The sequence below is a fragment of the Mytilus edulis genome, chromosome 1 (genome assembly GCF_963676685.1).
Source record: "Mytilus edulis chromosome 1, xbMytEdul2.2, whole genome shotgun sequence".
In the NCBI taxonomy this organism is placed as follows: domain Eukaryota; kingdom Metazoa; phylum Mollusca; class Bivalvia; order Mytilida; family Mytilidae; genus Mytilus; species Mytilus edulis.
In genome coordinates this window covers 4,751,836-4,779,593 of record NC_092344.1, presented here as the reverse complement: position 1 = coordinate 4,779,593, position 27,758 = coordinate 4,751,836, and the positions used below count along the sequence as shown (strand labels likewise).

The 27,758-nt window shown below is 31.5% G+C and overlaps 1 protein-coding gene across 1 annotated transcript; it reads left to right on the top strand.

The window, feature by feature from the left end:
* On the top strand, positions 1-26,092 carry LOC139522472 (transcription initiation factor TFIID subunit 2-like; the record flags this gene model as incomplete). Its single annotated transcript, XM_071315976.1, is given in 29 exon segments — positions 1-89; positions 609-727; positions 2,584-2,731; positions 5,019-5,213; positions 5,923-6,025; positions 7,755-7,873; positions 8,464-8,577; positions 8,987-9,086; positions 9,431-9,628; positions 10,017-10,109; positions 10,293-10,354; positions 10,856-10,970; positions 11,213-11,322; positions 11,717-11,782; positions 12,406-12,538; positions 13,300-13,419; positions 13,820-13,960; positions 14,678-14,788; positions 15,113-15,195; positions 15,659-15,775; positions 16,096-16,235; positions 16,664-16,733; positions 17,414-17,518; positions 18,301-18,400; positions 18,846-18,917; positions 19,329-19,559; positions 21,542-21,661; positions 24,634-24,736; positions 25,503-26,092. Coding segments are annotated over 29 exon segments (3,564 nt in total). The 3' UTR covers positions 25,817-26,092.
* Between the last annotated feature and the right edge of the window lie 1,666 nt (positions 26,093-27,758).

The window sequence follows — 27,758 nt, the reverse complement described above, 5'->3', positions numbered from 1 at the left end:
AATTTATCAAGTCACCATCAATGAGCAATGGACGCCAGATTCCTGTACAATGATCCATCACTAGAGATCTGTCAAGGAGATGCTAAACAGTAAGTGGCATTTACATTTCTTTTAATTTCTGATAATATAAAATATCCAAATAAATTCAAAGTTTGCAGTTTATAATTTAAAGATTAAAGATATTTTATTTTGTTGTTTTTACATGTCCATACTGACTTATAATGGTATTTATCTGTTCAGGTAGCAAATGTCACATTTTGCTCTTTTATGCTAAGAATCAAATTATCATAAAGTTTACACTGTTAGTGGGGTTGGTATATAAAGGTGCACTTTAAATCTTAAATATCTCATATCTCACAAAGTTTTGACATTGTCACCAAAATGGAGTGGATGTGTAATGTAGCTCAAACTGCTTTTTTTAAATTTTTACTATTTCACAAATTCTCATTCAGCATACAGTCAACACATATCAGCTTTGGAAAAAAAAGTTGTAACATAGATTCTTGTCATTAAAATAATATTGCATTAAGGAAAGGTACTGTACACATATTATATCTGACTCCCGAGATAAAACTTACCATGATAATAATCACAGAATGTTATTTCAGACGTAATCTTGATTATTTCCAAAACTTCCATTTGACCTCCATGACAACGGTTGACCCTGACACTGGTAATGGAGAAGTTACAATAAGAATGCCACCAGAATCACATCCTTTGATATCAGGTAAGTCTTATGTAGATCACTCTGTCAAAATCTTGTATTTGCTAACTGTTGTAGCTAAACCAGTAGATACATACATTTGGAGAACGATCTTTTTCTTCTCTGGATCTTTACACCCTTCATATAGGATAACCATACTTTTGTATGTTGAACAGTGCCACCACCAAAAATATACACAATAATGAAAATTAACTATCACTATACAACAACAATATGTTTCTTTTACCAATACTGATGACTTACATGTAAGGGTTCCAACAGGTCCATAGTTTTACATGGTAACTTGAAAAACTTCTTGTGACCAGCACTAACAAAAATAAACCAAATTTGGCACTGACAGTTAGGTTCCTTGTTATATTCTCATAGAGAAATGTTGGGTTAGAATTTTGTTTTAATACATTGAAGCCAACTAGCTGCTTGTAAATTTGTAAAAACCTATCATTTGAACAGGACAGAAAAAGATATAAACATTAGTAAGATGGCCAACTTCTTAACTTTATGAAACAATAATGACAGAAAGTTTTGCTGAACTAATTGACTTTTGTCCTTTGTTCTTATTGTCATACGAGGGTGGTAAAGGGTTATTTTCGTGCAACGTGATCACCGTTTTTTATTTCACGTTCAACATGTTTTTACTTTTTTATTTGACGTTCAGTCGTGCAAGACGGGTGCCTCGTTCATCATGTTCTGCTTATTTAATTTTACGTGCATCGTGATTTTCAATGTCTTATTTTGCGTGCTCGGTATTTTTCAAAAAAATTCAAACATTTGGTAGGGATCGTCAAGAAATACTTTTTTAAAAGACGTAAACCAATTATATCATAAATGTGTATACTGAATCGGGAATATCAAGTAAAACAAAGAGTTAATATATACAAGAAGACAGTGATTCAGTCACAAAAGGTTCAAATAAAAGTAATTATTTTTCGGGCAACGTTCATTACAGAAATTATTTAACGTTCAACGTGAAATTATGTCTTATTTCACGTTTTTTTCGTGCAAGCACCCCCCTTTACCACCCTCTCATACCAATGTAGCTACCATTTTGGAACATGATTCTGCAAACATTCTAATATGTTTTGATTACTGTTAATATAAATTTTCTTTTGGTTCCAATTTACATTAATGTAAAGGAGAAGGTCTGGTAAGGGCCGATATTGGCCTCAAATTTCAAATTCAGCTGACGAAAGATTTTAGACACTTTTAAAACACTTAAGTGTCTATTTTAGTTGATTCAATAAGTAAATGTAAAAGATTTTAACTGATTATGTTATTAAAAACGCTCAGATTCAAGCTTAAATATGAAAAATCTATCAAATATGCAAAAAGTCGTCACTTTTCAGATGGTTTTTGTCAAAAATGGAAGTGGCCGCATCCGTGTTCATCCTCAACCTTTATATATGTTATGTGTTATTATCAAATACAACTTGCATTTCAATATTATGAATGAACACGAATGCGGCCACTTTCATTTACGACGGAAACCGTCTAAAATATAGGTAAAATGCTAAAATTGTTAAGATTTCAGTAATTTAGCATGACTTAATGATGTTAGTACTCGATATATGTGCATTGTATTGACAAAACAGCCCAAATTTGTGTAGCAGAAGCATTCAACTTTCCAATAAACAGCTAATTGATAACATTTTCACAATTTTGTAAAACTGCTATATTTTGGGGCCAAAAAGGGGTCTTACTGAACCTACTCCTTTGTTTGTAAAGATACTGACTCTCTACAGAAGTTATAATCAATTTAGCTGTGGATATATGGTAATTTCTTGTAAAAGTATGGTATAAAAATCTTCAGTATAACTCAGAAGAAAAGATATGATTATTTTGAATGCTGTTTTACATTTCAGAGTTGAGACCATTCAAAGTATGCATAGAATTTTCACTAGAACAGCCAAAGGGAGGAATTCACTTTGTAACTCCTAATATGGAAGGTACACCAGCAGAGAGGAGTTGTCATTTGTTTACTTATAAAAGTCTATATGAAAATTCTTCAAGGTATACAATGTAGTAATCAGATACTTTCATTTTGTTTTAATTTCTTTAAAGAGGGGGGGCAAGGGGTTTAACTGTTATGATGTTATGGGGCATTTTAATTCTTTGTTATCTGTTATTCTGAAAATATATTTACTGTTAACTGTTATTGTCTTATTCTTTGTTAGCTGTTATAGGACTATTATCTATTTTGTTATCTGTTATTGTGAGAATCTATTTGCTGTTAACTGTTATTGAAAATTGGAATGTTAGCATTTTGACAGCCAATCTTCCGTAGAAATTGAAGATAATTGAAAATTGTGATTTGAATGGATAATAGTCTCATTGGCACGCTTACCACATCTTCTTACAATGCATATCTATTGGGATCTTTCTACTGGTAATATCGGGTGGCCCTGTATTTGCAGAAGAATTTCAGTAACATACATCTCATAAACATATTAAAATCAATTGGACCCAGGACCATTCCAGTATATATTATTATTATCCTTTGTAATAAATTCCGTTGTCTGTGAACATGTAAAATTTTGTACAAATTATAATTCACTTATTACTTGTACAATAACTTATAGTATGGATTTTGTTATAAAAAAAAGCATTGGTACACCCTATAGATTTTTTATTTATTCAATGACCACATAGTAATCTTTATGCTGTACTATTACACCACTGTCCCTGATTAGGGGAGGATTGGACACCAACTAGTATGCTTAAGTTGACGCAGTTACATTCTGTATGTGCCTATTTCCAAGTCAGGAGCCTGGATTCAGTGGTTGTAGTTTGTTACTGTGTTACTAAGTTTCTCGTTCACTATTTTTGTGGATAAATTAGGCAGTTAGTTTTCTCCTTTGAATTGTTTTACATTACTAAGTGGTATCATATGGGTTTGAATTATGTCTTTGGGAATTATACATCTTTTTCTTTTAGCATTTATATTATAAGTGCTACTCCCTCTCTTTTCGATTACATGAAAGAGAACCCTGACCACCATATTTTTAAAAGCTTTTTAATTGCTTCACATGGCGAAAATTGAAGCTCAGAAACCATTGATGCAAATAAAGATGTGTCTTTAGTTTAATTTTTTGACAAGTACCCTTTTAAAAATCCTACAGCTTCTCCAATGCTGTACCCAAATTCTATAATTTCACTTAAAGATGCATGATTGGTGTTTCACTTGGTGTCATCCAAATTTTCACTAGGTCCAATTTCTATTATACTATCAGAATTGTCACTTGAGTCAATTTCTATTATTAGAATAACCATAACTGGCATGCGTGTGTCAGTTACATGTCCTGTCTCCACTGATCTGGGTATTTTTGTATTTTATAAGTAAGTTTTATCATGAGGTCATTAAATACAAAAAAATGATTGTGCATCATTTTTTTATTTATTACTTGTAAAGTATATATATTGCTTTTCAGAAATAAAAATAATCTAAAAATCAAATTGATAATAAAGTGTGGCTGCACTACTTTCAAAAGTTAAATAAAAAAACCTAAATTATTAAAAATTGATCCCTCAAATGCCATAGATTAAAAATATCCGTATATCAAAAACAGAAACTAGTAATTTTGTTCAGAAAAATTCAACATCCATACTATAACTTATTGTACAAGTTACAGAAAAAAATCAACCAAGGCAGAACTGCCTCAACGGCCGAAACGTCTTGTTTACACAAATTACAATTTTCTAGGTCCATACCTCAAATTATATACTAAGATCTACGAGTCATCTAAGTACTGGATTGGTCCTGGACAGATTTATTTTCATATTTCATTTACTGTTATCTGTTATTGTCCTTTTTCAATTCCTTGTTATCTGTTTTTCACCAAATCAATTCACTGTTTTGCTGTTATGGGGACCCCCCTTGCCCCCCCTCTTTAAATGATATTGTTTATTTTGTACGATGAAAGTACCAAAGTAACACACACCTAATAGATGAATGCAGAACGTTGCTGATATCTTTTTAGTCTTAAGTTTGAATTAGATGGGATGTCGGCATTTGTCAAAGAGACTGTAATAAAAAACAAAAACAAACCAAAAGACTTCAGTAGGTCAACATATACTTTTATTCATGTCCATATGATGTATCCTGAATAAAACTGGGTTAAAAAAAAAAATGAATTTTTTTAGTTACTGTAGTATCATTACAATGCTTATTTCTGTTGCTGAATTGAATTGTGAAAACACAATTTTTCTCTAGAAATTGATAACTCCAAATTCACAAAAATGTCTTGATTTATATTGATGATTTTATAAAAACAAACATTTTTTGTACAATTTTTTTTAGGATGTGGTTCCCCTGTATTGATACATTCTCAGAACTTTGTACCTGGAAGATAGAGATTACTACAGAAATGGACATGACAGCTGTGTCGTGTGGTGACCTTATAGAGGTCATGCAGATGCCTGACAGAAAGAGTAAAACATTTCATTACTTCCTGTCTACACCAACTGCTGCACCAAATATTGCAATGGCTGTTGGGTAATTTGTATTTCTTAAATGAAAATATATACATTTTGCATCCATCTCTTAAAACACTATAGTTCTTTTATTTATTTTCAAATGAAAGCAATCATAAAATATGAACAAAACAAAAAAAGCAAAATACTGTGGATTCAGTATTATTTGTTGGATACCAATTTTCCTGGCTTTTGTGTGTACAGGTGAACCACAAAATTAAAAGTTCAACGAATAACAAATTTTCAATAGGCTTGTATGCAGACTTTGGCAAAACAACAAAATCAAATAGCCACGAACATGCAAGATTTCCTTAATTCAAGAAAATTGTACCTCTGAAAATAAATAAATCCACAGTATGCATCGAAATTTAATTCAGTTAAACAGGAATTTGATACAAGCATAAAAATATATTTAAATGTTTGTAGAAAACTGAATTTCTGGTTTGCTAAATTACTGTTTCTGCTAATCTTAAAGTTCATCTGTGAGGCACAATTCAGCACTTTCTCTTAGTGTAGAATAAACCATATTGTATTTGAATACACAGACATCAATCTTAGATTTAAAGGACTCCAAAACCTGTTTTCTAACAACATTAGCATGTCAATACAAAGTTAAGTTTAAATACAAAAATCCATTAAGATTTGAAAATAAATTACAATTACTCCTTTATTCTCTTAGTTTCAACATTTGTTTACCTATCATTTGACTAAATGGAGTTCATATATTACAGACCATTTGAGATTTTGGTAGATCCAAACATGCATGAAGTCACACACTTTTGTCTGCCACATCTGACAGAAATCCTGAAGCATACTACTGGCTACATTCATGAGGTAGGAATATATGACCTCTTCATAACCTAGAAAATTCCTGATTCTTTGTGTTCATCTTAGCAATATTGTTTCAACTAGTTACTGTTTTAATAACTCTTCAAACAAGATTGAGATATTATAAGAAAAAGCTAGAATTGCAATTGCAAGTAATAGCAGATTTCACCCTGGTGGTCCAATAGTACCAGAGAAAACATTCTCAAAGGAGACTTCAGTGTTCTCCCCAGGCCGTTTTAGCACCGCGATTTTCAGCGCTATCACAATTTTCTGCTGTTCTATTGCAATGACCGCAGCGCTATCCAACGCAAGCCCAACGCAAGCCCAACGCAAGCCCAACGCTATATTTTTTTCGTAATTTTTCAAAATTACCGCTTATTTTTCACTTTGATCGACTGGTTTACTATTTCTGAGTGAATTATATCCGCTGTATTAAGTAACTCTGCGGGACCAGTCTAATAAATTTTACAAAATGGCGTCTTTGAAAGATCAAAATAAACAAAGATTTCAACAATGACATCTACTGTTTTTATTTAAAGAATATATAGAGGCATTTATGCATGATATATGCATGAAATGAGATGATATAAATTGACCCCATTTCACGACAACACTCACAAACTAGTTTTACGAACTTTGAAAGAACAATGATTTTAAAAACGATCAAACACAGGGGTTTGTTACAATTTGCCGGGCTTACTATCCATATGAACCCCGAAAATGAGCAAGTCTTTTGAAGTATTAATTATCACCTATTCGAACTAATAATTGTTCATTCAAGATTCTACAGTAATGAATTTTACCATTTGAAAATGATCAGAAAAACAAACCCTAAGCTGATACTTTCTTGAGGTCCAGCTTGGATGAAGCCATTTGAATAAAACGTTTAGGTCAGAAAAATGAGAAATCATTATGTTAAAAAATGTCAATTCCTGTCAACAGGTCAAACATCGTAAGGTTGACAGTACTACTTGTCAGTACACTGGGGTCACTGCTACAGTGGGTTTCAAAACCAAACACAAGAGGCTGACAATGACTTTATTGTTGGTCCTACATGTTCTGCATTATCACCTGTTAGTGCTAAGAAATCTTCACATAGGCAGTCTGGTATAGACCCATCATGGAAAAGACTTCTCCTTGTGATTTTTGCACAGATAAGAGGATTATATGAATTTAAAATGGAGAAAAAAGACTCTTCTTCTGTACTCAAATAATTGTAATCATTTTGTAATCATTGTACCAAATTTAACTTGTGATTATTCTGCCTGTAATGGGCGTCTTTAATTGACAATAAAATATATTTGATTTGATTTGATTATATTAACAAACAAAGGGGTAACTTCAATGAGCATGATGAGGACATCATTACAAGAGAAAAAAATCAATGGCATAATATAAGAAAAACAAATAACAAATCAATTACAAACAAACCGCGCGCCGTGACAAAGTTACTGAGAATTGTCGAAAATTACACGCTTATCCACAGCGCTATCCAAAAATCCTGGGGAGAACACTGGGAGTAAGAAAATTCATCATGAAATAAAAAAATGATGGAAAAGCAATATATAACCTCACATTAATTCAGGGTGACATAATTATGAACAGATATTTTCAAAGAAGGTTATGGGAATTACTTATTTTTCCTTCTATCCTTTATAGTTTAAAATAGTAGAAAATAAATAATATATTTGCATAGTCTTATTGTTTTATGTTTTGAAATAATTTATACTTAAAGGCTTTTGAGTTCTATGAAGAGTTACTGTCCAGTAGATATCCATACTCCTGTTATAAACAAGTGTTTGTAGATGAAAGTTTCATTGACATGGATCCATACGCAACAATGACAATATTTAGGTAAGATCAGTTTGTTAAGTACTACATTTAACCTGGTTTAAAAAGATTTATTATGATTATTTTGCCTTTTAACATTAACATGAATTAACTTAAAGGCCATTTTCCACTGATTTAACCTGATAAGATATAAGAAACATAATATTGAGTTATTTCCTTTGCCACTGGATATGTTTAGTTGACTGAAAACTAAATAATCTTCACTTCAATAACCTTCACTTATCTCATGAGAGTTCAAGAAATAGACATTAAATCTAATAGTAAATATATATATCTAAGAATTTTTTTTGAATATTTTCTTTACTTAGAAATTACCACTCATCATTACTTGTAATCATATCTAAATGGAAGATAGTTATGATGCTGGCTTTGTATATTTTATTGAACATTATTCAATGGAAACTGCACAATACAGTACAGTTAATCCACATTAAAGGTTTACAGAGGTTTAAACCATATGACATATTCTTTGAATTGAGAACCAAAAACAGCAAAGAATTTGAATACTTTTGTTTTATTATCTACATGTGGGATTTACCTTGTTGCTATCAACATAAGTCTGTGATGTTTATTTTACAATATTTTTATTGTAGTACAAACCTGCTGCACTCCTCCAGAATTATAAACCAGACAATAGAGACCAGGACGTTAATGGCTGCAGCAGTAGCAGAACAGTTCTTTGGATGTTTCCTCTCCATGGCCAGCTGGTAAATTATTACTGGGGATTCATATTATGTATCAAATTTAAATGTTCAAAGAAGTATAAATTTATTATAGGATTGTATGCAAACAATGGCTAAACCACAAAATTAAGTATCAGCAAAAATACATTTTTTCTTCAATCTACAAAAATATATGAACCCACAACATTTTTTCAAATCACAGATTGATTTTCCATACACACAAATATGTTTGTAATGAAATTCATTCCAATGTATGTTGTTTTTCAAATTATGTTTACAAGTTTATATTACACATTCCATATGAATTTATTAGTTAAACTTTATCTCAATTTATGAGTCAATGAAGAAATAAATCCTTTATTAAAGAGTCCAAGATATTCAATAACATAGATTTGTTCTGTGTATCTGTATTATTTTTGTGTTTTATTTTAAGGCCTGATGCGTGGTTAACTGTTGGCATAGCAAAATATCTGGCTGGATTGTTTATCAAGAATAAGTTTGGAAATAATGAATACAGATATCTCGTTTCTAAGGTATATTACATATATTTTTAAATGGTATTATAATTATTGGAGTTTAGTATTTCGTTCATTATCACTGAACTAGTATATATATTTGTTTAGGGGCCAGCTGAAGGACGCCTCCGGGTGCGGGAATTTCTCGCTGCATTGAAGACCTGTTGGTGACCTTCTGCTGTTGTCTGTTCTATGGTCGGGTTGTTGTCTCTTTTACACATTCCCCATTTCAAGTTTGTATAGTGATTTTAAATGCACCTATACATTCCTTATTTATAGCACTAAGACAATTACTTAGCTTTTTTCAACCATTTCTTTGTTCATCATAGTTTGATAGCTGTCCAAAAATTGTGTATTTATAGGAAATGAAGCTTGTGCAGGATTATGAACATAGGGTTGGTGGGATTGTATTGGATCCTGCAGCCAAACATGGGACACACCACTTCTTTGTATGGCATAGACAGACTATCTCTCCTAAATATGCTGAGATATTTCAGAAAAAAGCCCATCTTATTCTCAGAATGTTTGAAATCAGAATAGGACAACAACTTCTCATTCAGGTAATTGATTGACCAATATATTTATATTACAGTATTTTTTTTTAATTCACAACACATAATTAAAGTTTGCTTAAATAAAGTCACGAGACCTGTAATGCCTTTGACTGTCTCCAGGCAAAAATACCTTAAATCTAAAGATTGCGGAAAGGGTCACTATTTTTGTAGTTTCTTATTGAGATAAAAATTAGGAACAAACAGGGTCTGGTTTATGGAGGGTCTTTTTGTAAAGGATTGAAAGCAATAATATTAAGTCTCCATTTTTTGCAGGAATGGACAGGAAACCAGTTTAATCAAGTTCAAATTATCCAACTTTTACTGTATTTTGTTTTGCGAAATATAAACATGAGTAAATTACGCTGAAATTTGAAATACATACATCTAATTTCAGGTTTTAAATAAGCTGCTAGCTTTGGCTGTTTCCTCAGCACAACAAAAATTCTTAGCCAATACATGGGGTAATACACTACTGTCTACCAGTTCTGTAAGTATTGTAACTTCTATATTTTATTAAATGACTTCCACAGATAATTGTTCAATTGCCTCTACAGATTATTGTTGAATGACCTCCACAGATTAGGAAAAAAAAAGAGAGATGTGTCAGTAAAATTAAGTAAGTGAATAGTTTCAAAATTAGAGTTCTTAGATACATTGATTCTTATTCTAGTTCACAAAGATCATCTCCACAGTTACTGGTAAAGACATTCAGCCATTCTTGGACTTATGGGTGTATCCTTTAAAACACATCAGTTTATAAATATTTTGCAACATCCTGTAAAGAATCTCTGATATTTTACATAAAATGGACATCAATTACCAACCAACCACCAACACCGACTCCTCCAAAAAATAGACTTACAATTAAAAACAAACACAGATGAACAGCACATAGTTCAGATACCAAGGTACACCCACAAGATTCTTTTAGAATAAAAGAAATTTGATTAATTCTCACAGCATCAATGAAATATGGTCAAATAATACAACTTTCAAAGAAAGGTAAATGTAAACCTACATATTTTTGCAATCAACTCATTTAAGCAATTATTGCGATATGAAATTTAACATGTATAGGTGTAACTTGACTTTTCTTTAAAATATAAATGCATACACATATTATTAAATGGCAAAAAACAAGCACTCCAAAGGTACATTAAACAGACTATCAATGAAAAAAATAACCATGAAAGTATACAGAAAATGTCTAGTTTGACCTTGACCTACAACCAGATCACAGAGTGGATGTGCTCGTTTCTTTGGTAGTTTTGTGTTTAACAGAAAGAGAAATGTTGTTGAGTTAGAAATCAAACAGGATCTTAGTGCTAAAGGAGCTCTCAAATATGTGGTAAGTGAAAGTATTTACAATATGTATAACTTTTTTTGATAATGTGTGACCACCAAACAGCCCTACTTCTGCTCTTATTTATATGTGGGAAGTTTTTGGAGGCTTCATGAGGTTAATATCAGCTAAGTGAAGTCATCACTTACTTTTTTTGATTTTCTAGTTAAAAGTTAATTCCAATAACAATAAAATTACCATTAACTACTACTAGGGTCTCACACGATGTTTTTTTTTATGTTTTACAGGGTCCTTTAACAGTCACAATACAAGAATTAGATGGATCATTTAATCATACCTTTAAGATAGAAGAAAATAAGACTAAGTTTGATATAACCTGTCATTCTAAAAGTAGGAGGTAAGATATGTGTTTTATTTGTTTGTATTTGATCGTTTAAAAACTTGAAACAAATCAATCTGATACTGTGGATTCATTATTATTTGTGGGTAACCAATTTTTGTGGATTTCGTTGTTACAGGCGAACCACGAAATTTAATGTTTAACGAATGATAATTTTTACAAAGGCTTGTATGAAGAATTTGGCAAAACCACAAAATTAAATATCCACAAATATGTAAGTTTTCCTGAATCCATGAAAATTGGTACCCAGGAAAATAAATGAATCCACAGTACTGTCATTGGTAGAAAATTAAATATGTTTTTAGTTAAGATATTTTTGGTTTAAAATAAAATGTTATTGCAAGAGATCTATAATAGATCCTACTTTACTATAAAAGTGATTTATTTGTAGAAATAAGAAGAAAAAGATACCCCTGGTGACTGGAGAGGAAGTTGATATGGACCTCAGTGCTATGGAGTAGGTACTTTTTTAGTTTTATCTGATATTTTTGATTCTGTACTTGTATGCTGAAAATGTTCATATTATAAATTCAGACCATTCAAGCAACATTTTAGATACTGTAATACATGTATAAATTGTGAAAATATGAACTCTTAAAGAATCAAAAGTTATGTTTTAAAATTGCTGGAATTATTTCTCATGAAATATTACAGCATGGTTTAGAATGTTTTGTATGTTATGTTATGCATTTTTCATTTTTTGTTTCTTTTATTTCTGTTTTTAGTATTTTAATACCGGTAATTTTTATATGCTGGTATGATTCTTTTAAGCTGGTGCTTTGTAATTTATGTTTTATGTAATTTTTGTATTTTATTTTTTTTTATATGTGAAGCGTTTAGAGTAATATTGTTGTTATTATATAGTGTGCTCTATAAATATTGTATTTATTATGGTCCAAGTGAGTCTATTTGGTAATTAATTATTTTTTAAATTCTTGATAACTTCTCATTTTAGTGCCGATTCTTGCATGTTATGGCTACAGATACATGTAGATCCTAAGTTAGATTATTTCTTATTTTAGTGCTAATTTGCTAGTGTTATGGCTAGATTGATCCTAAGTTAATTAATTTCTCATTTAGTGCTGATTCTCCTGTGTTATGGCTACAGATAGATCCTAAGTTAGAACTATTGAGACAGGTGACATTTGAACAACCAGATTACATGTGGCAATACCAACTTAGATATGAGAGAGATGTTGTCTCACAGAAAGAGGTATAACTCATATAGTCATGCTGGGAAGATTTAACTCCTCTTGGTTTTGTAAAGTTGCGCATTAGAATAAAATGAAATGTGGCTATATACCAATGTGACCCAAACACAGCATTAAATCAAATAGGGATTTTATGTTTACTATACAGCTTTTAACAAAGTGCCCATACTAAAAGATTAGTTTTGAGTTACCCAGGGTCAATACATTTTCAACACAACACAAACAAATATCTCACACCAACAAAAATTTCTTATGAAAAGGCAACAAAAACCATCAGAACTCTTCACTAAAGACAGGCACACAAACTTGTGATTGTTGGGGTTTTACGCCACTTTCAGTGCTATGGATCTATCATGGCGGTCAGTTTTTATTGATGGAGGAGCTCATTGTGCTCAGAATGAACAAGATCTTTGAAAGGAAACTGTCAATCATAATCAATTTTTATGGAGATGAACACAGCTGCCATGTGAAGGATTTAAACTCACAATCTCAGTATTGACAGTTTTGTGAAAATGCAGATGAACTACTTACATCACTGATCCACAAGAACCCTGTAATGGGATATTAAGCAGAGACAAGTATATGATATATAATAATTGTGCTGGATGTCATTAGATATATGTAATTTCTAGAATATTTGAAATAGGATATTTATTTTATTTGTTGAGAGTATTCCCATATTAATTTATTTTTGTTTTGTTGTTTTATGTCATGTGATCTATTATGTATTAGTGTTTAGATATAATGTTGTATGTTATTGTAGGCTATTGCTGCATTGGAACATTATCCTTCACCAGCAACAAGAAAAGCCCTGACTGATGTATTAGAAAATGAACATTGTTTCTACAAAGTTAGAATAGATTCTGCTCAATGTTTGGCAAAGGTATGGTGTTATAAAAGTGAAAGCTTTGTTAAAGTTATATACTAGAAACATGTTTTTGCTGAACAGAAAAGAAATTTCAGTATTAGATGAAAAGATAGATGATGTGATTTAAAATTCATAGTGCAAGCTGTTGGAATAATATTTAGTCTCAGACAAAGAAATCAATGATAAAGGATATAGCTATGTTTTGTTTAGGAGGATATACATTGCTTTATTTAAATTGTGAATTTTTGCTCAGTACTTGGCATTGGTTTATCAATTATTTTGACAAAGATACTCACAAAATAAATAATCTGCTGTTTTTCATTTTTCAACTAATTTTTTGGGAAGCATGACATTTATATCCATGAAAGCATTGCATACATTATAACCATTTTAATACATTGGGTTATTATTTTAGGTAGCCAACTCCATGGTAACTTCATGGGCAGGACCCCCAGCAATGATGACAATTTTTAGAAAGATCTTTGGATCCCACTCTTGTCCAGCCATTATAAGACAAAATAACTTCTCAAATTTTCAGCATTATTTTCTATTAAAGGTATTTTTATGAATAAAAGGAGATGTTAGATATTTGTAAATGAGACTGCAACCCAATGACACAAATAAACAAAAGAGGCTTTAAGATTGAATCAATATGTAGATATAAGAAGATGTGGTATGAGTGCCAATGAGTCAACTCTCCATCCAAGTCACAATTTATAAAAGTAAACCATTATAGGTCAAAGTACAGCCTTCAACACAGAGCCTTGGCTCACACCGCACAACAAGGTATAAAGAGCCCAAAAAGCTACCAGTGTAAAACCATTCAAACAGGAAAACCAACAGTCTAATCTATATAAAAAACGAGAAACAAGAAACACTTATAAACAACATAGAGAAACAACAACTACTGAACATCAGATTCCTGACTTAGGACAGGTGCAAACAATGCAGCAGGTTTAAACGTTTTATAGGTACAAACCTTCACCCTGATCTGAAACAATAGTGTAACATCACAACATAGAAAGACACTATAAAATATCAATTGAAATGGCTTAACTCAATCAAAAGACAAAGAATAAGATATAATCATATCATGTATCATGCCAAATGAACATACATGATCTATATCTGCTGTATATTGCAGAAAAAAACTAAATGTAGTTAAAATGATGACAATGACAATCAAAATATTAATTATCAGATAAAAATGAATAATGGTTATTGCTAAATTATGTGTACACTATGTATTTTGATGATTTTATTATTATTTCAGACAATTCCACGTGCCATGGCCCATTTAAGAAATCTACATGCTATATGCCCACCTGAGGTGTTTGAATTCATTATGGGATTGTTCAAGTACAATGATAACAGTAGAAATAAGGTAAAATATGGTTAGCCTAAAGACAGAATACATTGAACTTAAACAATACATTGTTTAAAAGGAAGATATTGTTGGTGATCATTGTAATATTTAATGAAAAATGCAGACAAGACATATGATTAATACAGATAAACGCAATTTCTCGAGTTCCATCTTTACCCATAATGTGGACTAAACAAATTTGATAGGGACTTAGGAGTACCCTTATTTGCCCATTTCCATGTATTTCTACAGCCAATCTTTAGAGAGTGATTGAAAAGGAGCAATATATTATCTTAGTTTTAAATGCAGAGAGAGCTTTGAAAGACTTATTTATTATTTCAGTATTCTGATTGTTACTACCGAGCCTCCTTGATAGATGCAGCTGCAGCAACAATAACACCAGCTATAACTATTGTAGGAAGTGGGTAAGTGAAGAATTATCCTGGGATTTGATAGTGGTAAATTCATATACTAAAAAGGCCTTATAAATAACCTTTCAGATAATCTATTAAACATTTTGGTCAACTAGAATTATCTGTGAGAATAATAATTTTTCTTTAAGAAAAGGCTGTGATTTTCATTCTACTTTTGAAGGAAAGTAATTAAATTAAGAAGGATAAAATACAGCAATTTTCAACTTAGTTCAATGTACTTAGTAATAGTATTATTCACTGTCAGAATAAACATTGAATATGTGGATAAGTTTAAGATTAGATAAGCCATTTGATGCATTTTATGGAATATAATTTTTAAGTAGTCAGAGAAAAATGTCTATTATCACTTGTTATTAATTTTTATCTGTGACAGGTATTTAGGGTAATTTTATTTTAAATTAAAAAATTACCGGATGTTAAAAAAATTATGTGAAATCAAATTGTATAATTTTAGCCAAGGATTGAGTACAGACAGTCTGACAACAGAAGCAAAGAGAATTCTGGAGGAAATCACACGATGTTTAAACCTAGAGAAATTATTACCTTGCTATAGGCATGTAGTCACTGTTAGGTAAATAACATTATGTAATAGAAATATTGTTTTTATCTTTGATAGTTGTTCAAATAATCGTTGCAAACATTTTTTCAGGTCACTCTTAGTATTAATAATTTAACTATTCAACAATTTTCACTGCAAGTGTTGTCCATGGGGTTTAATCTGTTACAAGTCATTTTATATCTTTTCCTAAAAAATATCATGTTTTGAAATCATTTGCTCTGACAAGTTTAAAAGCATTCTTGAGGTAATCATAAGTTATCTCCCTTATGTCAGTTTTGATGCCAGCTTTTAAGTTATTTCTCAGTAAGTTAGTTTGACATCTTATATTTCAGTTGTTTAAAGGCTATCAGAATTCTTCAGAAGAATGGTCATCTAACAACAGATTCTACTTTCTTTATTAACTATGCTCAGTATGGTGTGTTTAGAGATGTCAGAATCACAGCTTTAGAATGTTTAGTAGATGTCATAAAAAGTAAGCAAACTTGCTTTAAACAGCAGATTTAATATATTTTAAGTTTCTGTAATTCATGTTTATTCATGGTTATTGGTAACCTACAAATATTAATGTTAAACGAACAACAAAAATATAAAGGATTGTATGCAGACTTTGGCAAAACCATGAAATCAGATTTTCACAAAATTACCATTTTCCCTAATTTGTGAAAATTGGTATCCATGGTGATGAATGGATCCACAGTTACAAAGTTAAAACGATGGATATTTAGATGAGTTGAAAAAATTGTTCATAAGTTACCTATTTATTTTAGAAATTTTAGTTAAAATTAAAAGTTAATTTTGCATGAGATTGGTTAATATTTACTGTATTATTTCTAGCTGAGAATAAAATATATAGCTACCTGTTGTATTGTAAATTTAACTAATACAATGACTTATTTACAGCTGATCTGATGCCTGGTGATTTATACTGGTTACTGGATCTCATTGAATCAGACAGAGACAAACATGTTTGGTAGGTCTACATTGAAACCTTTATTTCTATTATGAAAATAAGGAGATGTGGTATGATTTCCACCAAAGACCCAAAGGGCAAGGATGTAAACAACTAATGTGCATTGTATGGCCTTCAACCATGAGCAAAATCTATACTGTATACTGTAGTATACTGTAGGCCCTAGAATGACAAAATGCTAAATATTATATTTGAAAACAAATATGACAGATAGTAACCAACAACATTTAAAAAATATGGCAATGTTAAACAGGATTGTGAGAGCTCAATAAAATAAAAACTCACCTTACATTATTTGCTTCATTAGAAGTCAATCTGGATAAACCTTCAAGAGGAATCCTCAGAAACAAAATTTTGAATCTTTGAGATGAATAAATACAAACTATTAAAAAACTGTTTATAAAACTTTTATTTCACTTAACTTTGCTAAAGTTGAATACTTGTCAGGATATTTCATATTACAACGAAAATGATTCGTAACAAATAATATTTCAACACCATAAAATCACTACACACTTTAGCATTGTTCTGCTATTCATGTTAAAAGGAATTTTTGAAACATTTTTCAGGTTTAAAAAAGAATTTTTGAAACATTTTATGTAAACTTTTAGTTTTTGCAGAAATCAGTATAATTAAAATTCACATCTTCTGGTATTATAATTGCCTGTTTGATTTATAAGCCATATAGCTATGAGACAGTTGATAGACAATCCACCATTCAAAAGACAGGAACATAATCCACTTCATACAGAGGACTTGGTGGAAAGGCTATGGAAAATGATGAAGTAAGTGGTTTTAGATACTGGGGATTCATTTATTTTCGTGGGTATCAATTTTCATGAATTGATTAAAACTTGAATATTCGTGGATATTTGTTTTCATGGTTTTGACAATCTCTATATATAAAGCCTAATAAAAATATGTATTTAGTAGAACATTTGATTTCGGGGTTCACCTGTACCCACGAAACCCACAAAAATTGGTATCCAACGAATAATAATGATTCCACAGTAATTAAACCAATTAAACCAGTCAGAAATGGAAAATATTAAGGAACCATAACTGAAGCCTGAAATGATAGTTGATGGTTTATGAATTCTGTTTACTAAATACATATCAGTTAAAGATACACAGTTGAGGGTTGTATAGGGAGGTATTTGCACACAGACAAACAGGAAATAAAATGGACATTTCAGGATGAAAAAATAATAAGAAAATATCATACTTGTGACTTCTTTTACCAATTTGCACAAAGCACAGTGAATAAAGAGCTTTAAGCTTGAAAACATGTGAAATTATATTGCAAACATGGTGCAGAAAATAACCACTGGTATAGTTGAATTGCATTGTATGAAATTGATTTTTTAAAGGGATAAAATTTAATTTAAAAAATTCATAAATGTTATGAGAGGTGAACTTATATTATTTTCATGAATAGAAATGCTGTTATTTCGTTGGCCTTTTCAGTCATGTCATTAAACGATAAAAGGTCTTGAGAAATAAGGTATAAAATTGTCAATGCTTTCAATAGTATGACTTACGTTTCTGTTTAATGACCTTTTTTCAGTTCCACTTTGTCACATGACAGTAGACTTAGATGTGATGTTGCTGACCTGTATTTCACATTGTATGGTAGAACTAGGCCAACTTGTCTTGTCATTCCTGATGTAAGAATTTTTATGTTTTAATGAAAAAAGTTAACCAAACATTCCTGAATAAATTTTAACTATTTTCAGTCTCAATTTTGTTTCAGTAGAATTTGATGAAATAGTTTTTACACACTAGATAGTTTGCCATCTGGAAATATCTGAATTATGTTACATGTACGAGAAATGAAAACACGGAGATACTGCAGTAACTAGTTTATTCTGACATAATATGGATAAAAAATGGTGTGTGTTATGTTCATCTTCAAAATAACACTTCCATACTTGTTCAAGAAGATATCATACATGCATAATTAAAATGTATTCAGGCCAGAGTTTGTTGATAAGCCTTGAAGGAACTAGTATGTTGTCACTATAACTAAACCACTGTTTATGTATCCTGTATTACTGCATACAATATGTATCGGGTTTTTTTTTTTAAGATTACTATTATGTTTGATTACAGAACCTTGTTGTATTAAACCTTAAAGACAAGAAGACAAGAATGAATCCTGCCATTGTACCTGAAGAACTGGAGGTTTGTTTACATGTTTGTCAAATATGGTTTAAAATAATACAGTTTAAATGTTAAGACAACTGTCATAATTGAATATATAATTTTGAATTTTCTTAGATAACAGTTGCTTTAAAATTTGTATTTCTTTAACGATAACAGGGTTTCTACTGCCATTATAGTATAAAGCAGGGTATAAATTGTAATTTGTAATTAGCAAAAAACTAATGCAAAAGTATAGTTATGATTTGGTGTTGTCCATCTTGGTTTTTATGGGGGGGGGGGGGGGGGGGGGGGGGGGCTACTCAGACTTTTTCTATAATCAATTAAACCTTTTTTTTGCCTAGAACTCATCATGGGTTATGATTTTGATAGAAAATCAATAATCTGCTGATTCTTAAAAGATACAAGCATTTGACAATATGTTTATTTTAGGACATGTTTGAAAGTGATGACGATGATGACATAAATTTGAACTCCAGTATGAATGCCGCTGAATCTGATGACAAAGAAATCAACGTTATGGATGTGTCACCACTGAAAGATGACGTCAGTCTCAAACGTAAAAGTGACATGGCATTTGATTTAATGATGTCAGATCATAGTATGGTGACATCATTAACGCACAATGAAGACAGTAACTCAGAATTTAAGTTCAAACTGAAGGTAAGGTCAAATGGTGATTTGTTGGTTGGAACACCATACAAAATATGTTACCAGTTCAATGAATAATTACAAAAGTTTCTTTGATTTTTAGAGTTTTTCAAGATCATTATGCATATTTCATATGATATGGAGATTTTTTGTTAATAATATATGTAAATTTTCAGTTTATGTTGATGACCTTTCATTGAAAGAAATATTTTGTCTATTTTTATATAATCTGATTATGCTTTATGTTTTTATCTTTTTTCCACAACATATATAATCAACTCCATTACAGATAGCATATAAAAATTGTCAATTCATGAAAGTTCCAATAGTAAGTGAAATGTTGGGGTTTCTTTCTGTTAGTTCTGTTTATTTGTTAAAATATTGTTATTGTTTTAGCTGATATTTCAGAATTTTAACAATTTTACAATTATCTTTAATTTAATTTCCTTTCACTGTTAAAAAGGTTGTTTATGTGTGTCTTGACTGCTAGTTGGTCTTGTGCCTGTCTCAACAATTGGGAGGCAAATAGTTAGATTCCTGAAGGCCTATAAACACATAGAATGCAAGACTACTGAAGAGAGTGTATATATGTGTATATATGTCTCTGATGAAAATTATTTAAAAAATTTCACTGTTCAAATTCTCCATATATTATTTATAACATCATATTGAGATTAAGAAGTATTTTGATTTCGCTGGTTCCGATGAATAAAAGGTACATGGTCCATACAATGGTTGTAATCATTATACTGTAACTCTTATAACTGTTACGAATAAAATATTTTGGCAGAAACCAAGAATTTTGAATTCAAAGTGGATGACAAAAATTGTGAGAATTTTCATTATATCACGACTCCATAAATAAAACTCTAGGAAACACATTATCAATGTTTCAAACAAGTTCGTTTACGGTTAGTGACTATTTTTCACAAATGTTTATACTTTCAATTCATTTTGACTGCAAAAATAGCACAGTTGCAGTTTGAATGTAGTTATTGTTTTTTTCTCAACACAGCATAGGGTATACAGGTTTTAAGAGCAAGTGCTGATTACTGGCATTAAATGTCTTAATGGAAGGAAAACTCTTCCTTATACAATTCCCTTGTTAGCTAGGCTAGCTAAGCATGTTAATCTAGTACAAAGTAGGGTTCAAATTGTATCTCATCAGTGTATTTTTATCGATATAATTGTTGTTGGAATACTAATTATCACAAATAAAAATTACAGAATATCAAAATCACAGAATTAACAGTGTCTGATGATGTGATTTTCTCATCTTTACTTCAAAACATTCAGTTATACTTTAATCGTGCGCCTACTTAAATATAATATTTATTTACCCATTTATTGTTTTATGTTATTTATAAACTTGTTTTTAAAAGTTCTCCCGATCAAATTTTATGTTAATTTTTTTTCATTACTTTTGTCTATAATTGACATCTGTCACTGTGGACATCATAGTTTTGTCAGCATTTCCGGTTTTGATTTTCCTCTTGTAAATTACTCAACAGAAAGTTGAAATTTTCCCAGAATCATTTAAATTTTAATCACTATATCAAATTATAATCATCAACTAATTATGAATTTGAATGCTCTGACATAAATACCGGTATTATCATATGATATCAATTAACATAAAGATAATAATCATGTAATATATCTTTTCTTTTGAATACTGTGGATTCCTTATTATTCCTAGGATACCAATTTTCATGGATTTCCTATGTGTAGGTTAACCACGAATTAAAATGTTCAACAGAGTACAACTTTGCAATAGGTTTGTATGTAGATTTTGGCAAAACCAAGAAATTAAATATACACGAATCTGCAGTTTTTCTTTAATCCATGAAAAATTGGTATCAACAAAATTAAATGAATCCAATGATCATGATGTAAATTATCTACACATGTATGAGTTTATTAATTAAGTACTAAATCTGTTCTCTCCTTTAGTAAAATGCATATTTGCATGCTGTGTTTTAAATTACTCACAGGGAACCAGTACGGAGCAAACAAGTGATACCATGGCAACAGATAAGAAAACACCTAAAACACCTGTCACTCCTTCTTCATCAAATCTGTCTTTTGCTACAGAGCTTTCGAAGTTTGTCGGGGTACAATTTTACCTTTTTTTCCTTAACATTTTTAATGTAGTCTGCTGTTGCTTGTAAAGCTAGCTCTTATTCCTTGTCTTTTTCTTGTCATGTAAGTTACATGTTTAATGTTTGTAATAAAAAAAAATATTTGATGATGGTAAAAACTCTGGTTATTTAGCTGGTATTACCAGCAGGAATTGAAATTCCAACTCTTCTGTCTAAAAGAGACATTTTTGCAGCACACTTTTTTGTTATAGAATAAGATTTAAAGGACTCATTAAGTAATTTGTTTGCCTAGCATGTATTTTTATGCCCCATTTATGGGCATTATGTTTTCTGGTCTGTGCATCCGTTCGTCTGTTCGTTCGTTCGTTCCTTTGTTTGTTCGTTTGTCCGTTTGATAGTCCGTCTGTCCCACTTCAGGTTAAAGTTTTTGGTCGAGGTGGTTTTTAATAAAGTTTAAATCCAATCATCTTGAAACTTAGTATACTTGTTCCCTATGATATGATCTTTCTAACTTTAATGCCAAATTAGAGTTCTGACCTATATTTCATGGTCAACTGAACACAGAAAACGATAGTGCGATTGGGGCATCCATGTACTATGGACACACTTTTGTTTAAAAATCTAAATGGCTATGTTTTCAATGCTTATAACAGAATTTAACATTTCATGCCTTTATACTTATGATAGTAATAGTGATAAATTGATTAAATATACATTTTCCATGAAATTTTGATTATAAATCTAAATGGTGATTTTTAAAAGAAAGTAACGTAATTAACCATAAACATAAATAATTGTTTTAGTAATGGTGAGCTTGATAGTATATAAGCTTGATGATAGCTTTAGTTAAAAGTATTCGTGTTTGGTGTAGTTTTTATTTGCATGCATAAGGCACCAACCATTCATCTTTTGTGTGGGGGGATAAGGGCAAATAATTTGTTTATTATTCAAGTTGATCAAAATATGTGTCCTGAGAATAAAATCCCGGACCCCTACAAAAGATGAATGGTGCCAAACCACTGAATTTTGTATCAGTTTTGCAGCAGAAAAATCACAATTGTCATCCCTTGACCTCACAAAGACATACATATGGTATTCAATTTAATTGTGATTAATCAATTTTGTTTAAATTTTAACAACAGCTTTTTTATGAACTGTTAATTGTTGAAAATTACATTGGTTCAGGTCAATATTTGTCGAATGAAGCAAGCAGTTTCAGCTAGATACTTCAAAAAATCAACATATAAAGCTGAATTCATCAATCATATATTGTGAAAAAAAAATTGTTATGGTTGTACAAGGCATCTATTCTTAGACCACACACCAGAATCCAACCATACTAGAGACTTTTCTTCAGAAAATAAAATGTTCACACCTTTTTAGTTTACCTGTAGTTTTAAAAGGTGTATCTGGACCATTCAATTGCTGGATTTTGAGATATTTGTTAGATGATATCAATCAGCTGTTTGTGTGAAATGAGTAATTAATCAGCTGTAGAAGTTCTCTTTACTAGTATTGTTATTTGATACATTTACTGTCCTATGTTTTATGAAACTTGTGTCCTGGTAGGATGACATGTCTATGTGTGTATTGCTAACTTGTGTCCTGGTAGGATGACATGTCTATGTGTTTATTGCTAACTTGTGTCCTGGTAGGATGACATGTATATGTGTTTATTGCTAACTTGTGTCCTGGTAGGATGACGTGTCTATGTGTTTATTGCTAACTTGTGTCCTGGTAGGATGACATGCCTATGTGTTTATTGCTAACTTGTGTCCTGGTAGGATGACATGTCTCCTGTTTATTGCTAACTTGTGTCCTGGTAGGATGACATGTCTATGTGTTTATTGCTAACTTGTGTCCTGGTAGGATGACATGTCTATGTGTTTATTGCTAACTTGTGTCCTGGTAGGATGACATGTCTATGTGTTTATTGCTAACTTGTGTCCTGGTAGGATGTCATGTCTATGTGTTTATTGCTAACTTGTGTCCTGGTAGGATGTCATGTCTATGTGTTTATTGCTAACTTGTGTCCTGGTAGGATGACATGTCTCCTGTTTATTGCTAACTTGTGTCCTGGTAGGATGACATGTCTATGTGTTTATTGCTAACTTGTGTCCTGGTAGGATGACATGTCTATGTGTTTATTGCTAACTTGTGTCCTGGTAGGATGACATGTCTCCTGTTTATTGCTTACTTGTGTCCTGGTAGGATGACATGTCTATGTGTTTATTGCTAACTTGTGTCCTGGTAGGATGTCATGTTAATGTGTTTATTGCTAACTTGTGTCCTGGTAGGATGACATGTCTATGTGTTTATTGCTAACTTGTGTCCTGGTAGGATGACATGTCTCTGTGTTTATTGCTAACTTGTGTCCTGGTTGGATGACGTGTCTATGTGTTTATTGCAAACTTGTGTCCTGGTAGGATGACGTGTCTTTGTGTTTATTGCTAACTTGTGTCCTGGTAGGATGACGTGTCTATGTGTTTATTGCTAACTTGTGTCCTGGTAGGATGACGTGTCTATGTGTTTATTGCTAACTTGTGTCCTGGTAGGATGACGTGTCTATATGTTTATTGCTAACTTGTGTCCTGGTAGGATGACATGTCTATGTGTTTATTGCTAACTTGTGTCCTGATAGGATGACATGTCTATGTGTTTATTGCTAACTTGTGTCTTCGTAGGATGACATGTCCATGTGTTTATTGCTAACTTGTGTCCTGGTAGGATGACATGTCTATGTGTTTATTGCTAACTTGTGTCTTTGTAGGATGACATGTCCATGTGTTTATTGCTAACTTGTGTCCTGGTAGGATGACATGTCTATGTGTTTATTGCTAACTTGTAACAGCCTGTCTAGTACAAAGCAAACTAATATCACATTAACAAGAATTTTGTTGTTGTGTGTAATGCATTTTACTTTTAGTACAGAATGTTAATGTGTGATATAAATGACTGATAAGTGTTGATATTTGTGTTTGTAGGTCAAACCAGAAGAAGATATAACTGTAGCCTCATCATTTACGAAAGATACAGACAGATTAAGTGATGACTCTATGTCACCATCACAATCAAGTTCGGCTCCAGGTCGGTATCACAATAGTGTCATTTTATGTGCCCATCAATAGCAGCATAATTGTCTAAGTCAGATTGAAAGAATTGTTTCCAAAAAAAGAATGGCCAACAGAAATATTCATAAATCAAGCCATTTGTTACATAATGAAAACAACTCTTCAATTTAAAATCATTCATTCTAAATTATATTTCATTTTTTAAATATACATGTGTATATCTTTTTTCCTTAATAGAAAATAACTTTTTTGTTGTTTTTATACGGAAATCTTAGGAAAGAATTTTCTCACCATTTATGTGTAGAAATAAGAAGATGTGGTATGAGTGCCAATAAGACATCTCTTCATCCAAGTCACAATGTGAAAAAAATTATAGGTCAAAGTATGGCCTTCAAAACAGAGCATGAGAATGTTTACCAGTCCATGAATAAATATGTATGGTATGATTAGGTTGTAAAGCATATACAAAAGAGAGAGACATTCAAACTAAAAAAGTTGAAATTAAACTGACAATGCCATGGCTAAAAAAGAAAAAGACCGACAAATAACATTACACAAAACACAACATACAAAACCAAACACTGAGCAAGTAACCCAACCAAAAACTGGGGGTGATCTTGGGTGCTCTGGAAGGGCAGGTCCTGCTCTACATGTGGCACACTTACACACAATCTTTACTAGACTTTTTGGGTTAATATAAATAACAAAGATGTATAAAACCACAATATATTGACACATGAGATCTGTAGTAAATCTGTATCAATTGTTCATTTCTTTTATAGCATCAGCTGTAACATCCCAACCAACATCATTTTCTGGATTGTTTTCATCAGTATCAATGGTGGACTCCGTGGACCATAGTAAATTACATAAAGTCAAGAAAAAGAAGAAGAAAAACAAAAAACACAAACATAAACATAGACATGAGAAGTCTGAACGAGACACTTCTGTTGATCGGTTCAAAGACTCGGAACAAGAAAGTGTTTTGTCATTGGATAGGTTTAAAGAAGGACACAAATCATCAGAGAGTAGTACTGTTAATTCACCGTCTGTGTTTAATAACCCGCCAAGCTCTCCAGAGTTTGAGGTTATATGAAATTATCTGGCGAATGTTTTAATTGAATAGTCGACGGTGACTAGAAAAGACTAACGAAAAAATTGGGAAATTTGATTCAAGGATGTACAGTTTGAATAATTCAGAAGTTGACATATTTGCATCATTTTGTTTTTGTACTATGAAGACGTATGAGCAGAATTTGATTCACATATTGGATTTAAGAATTCTAAGATGTTATTGTCCATCATAATACATTGTTTGTACATGTGTAATGGTGAAGATGAAGATAGTAAATAAATAATGTGAAAAAGTAAATGTTTATTCATAGTTTAGGAGAGAAGGATTTCTATAAAAACGTACATCTTTTTTTTGTATTACATTAGATATGGGCTGAACTTGTTAAGTACAGATATTGTGGTCGTTAGGTTCTGAACATGGTAAAATACATTTACTTTAAGTTTAACACAATGAAATGACTTCTTCCAGCTAAAGTCAAACATGTAGAAATTACAAAATCATGGAATCTTAAAATTGACTTATGAATCATAATGAGTTCAAGTTCATATGAAAACTGCCCTCCACAGACTATTCCTTAAAGTATCGGAGAAATAGACCAAACAACAGAATCATAACATTCTCCAATAAATCATGGCAAGAAGGTCAGAAGAATTCTGCAAGTCAGTCAGTCAGACACCTTACAACCATTCCATTTACACCAAAAATATAGTATCTGAGAAAAAGATCAAAACCTGATAACTTGATATTGTTCACTGAACCCTGAAAATAAGGTCAACGTCAGATTGTAATTCAGTGACCATTGTTGTAGTCTAGACAAAAATAGTCTTTTCCTACTTTTTGGGATAAGAAAGCAAGTGGAAAAACATGATGTATTGTAAATTCCATTTGATTTATATAGGCAGTATTCATATTGTTCTTTTAAGTTGTTGCCCCTGGCATAAAATTCTAACATTTGATGGATAAGTAAAAACTAACAGTGGCATTTATAACATGTATATCAGGAGATCACATAATTTTTGTCGAGCCTGCAACTCTTGTTGCAGAAAGCTTGACATGGGGATAGTGATCAGGCTACGACAGCGGTGGCATTAGCTTACTTCTTAAAAGCTTAATATTTTAGAAGGTGGAAGATCTGGATGCTTCATACTTTGTATATAGATGCCTCATGTAAAGGAAGTTTCCATCTGTCACATGTCCATTGTCCTGTACCTCATTTTCAAGGTTCAGGGACTACTTGAAACTATATGTGGTACAGCAAGTCCTTATGCCTGTCATACAGTTTTCACTCGACCTCGCCATCATTTCATGAATCAGCGAACAAGGTTAAGTTTTGGTGGTCAAGTCCATATCTCGGATACTAAAAGCAATAGGTCTAGTATATTCTGTTTATGGAAGGATTGAAAGGTGTACACGTCCGACTAGCAGGTGTCATCTGACCTTGACCTCAATTTCATGGTTTAGTGGTTATAGTTAAGTTTTTGTGTTTTGGTCTGTTTTTCTTATACTATACGCAATAGGTTTACTATTTTTGGTGTATGGAATGATTGCAAGTTGTACATGTCTAGCTGGCAAATGTCATCTGACCTTGACCTCATTTTCATGGTTCAGTGGTCAAAGTTAAGTTTTTGAGATTTGGTCTGTTTCTATTGTATATACAATAGGTCAACTATATTTGGTGTATTTAAATGTATTATGATGTGCATGTCAGCTTTGCAGGTTTTATTTGACCTTGACCTCATTTTCATGGTTCATTGATCAGTGTCAAGTTTTTGTGTTTTGGTCAGTCAGCTATATTTGTTGTAAGGAAGAATTTTAAGCTGTACATGTCTGCTTGGTATGGTTCATCTGACCTTGACCTTTTTTCATGGTTCATTGGTTAATGTTTACTTTTCTTGGTCAAGTCTGTTTCTTAGAAACTATAAGTAATAGGTGAACTATACATAGTGTATTGAATGATTGTAAG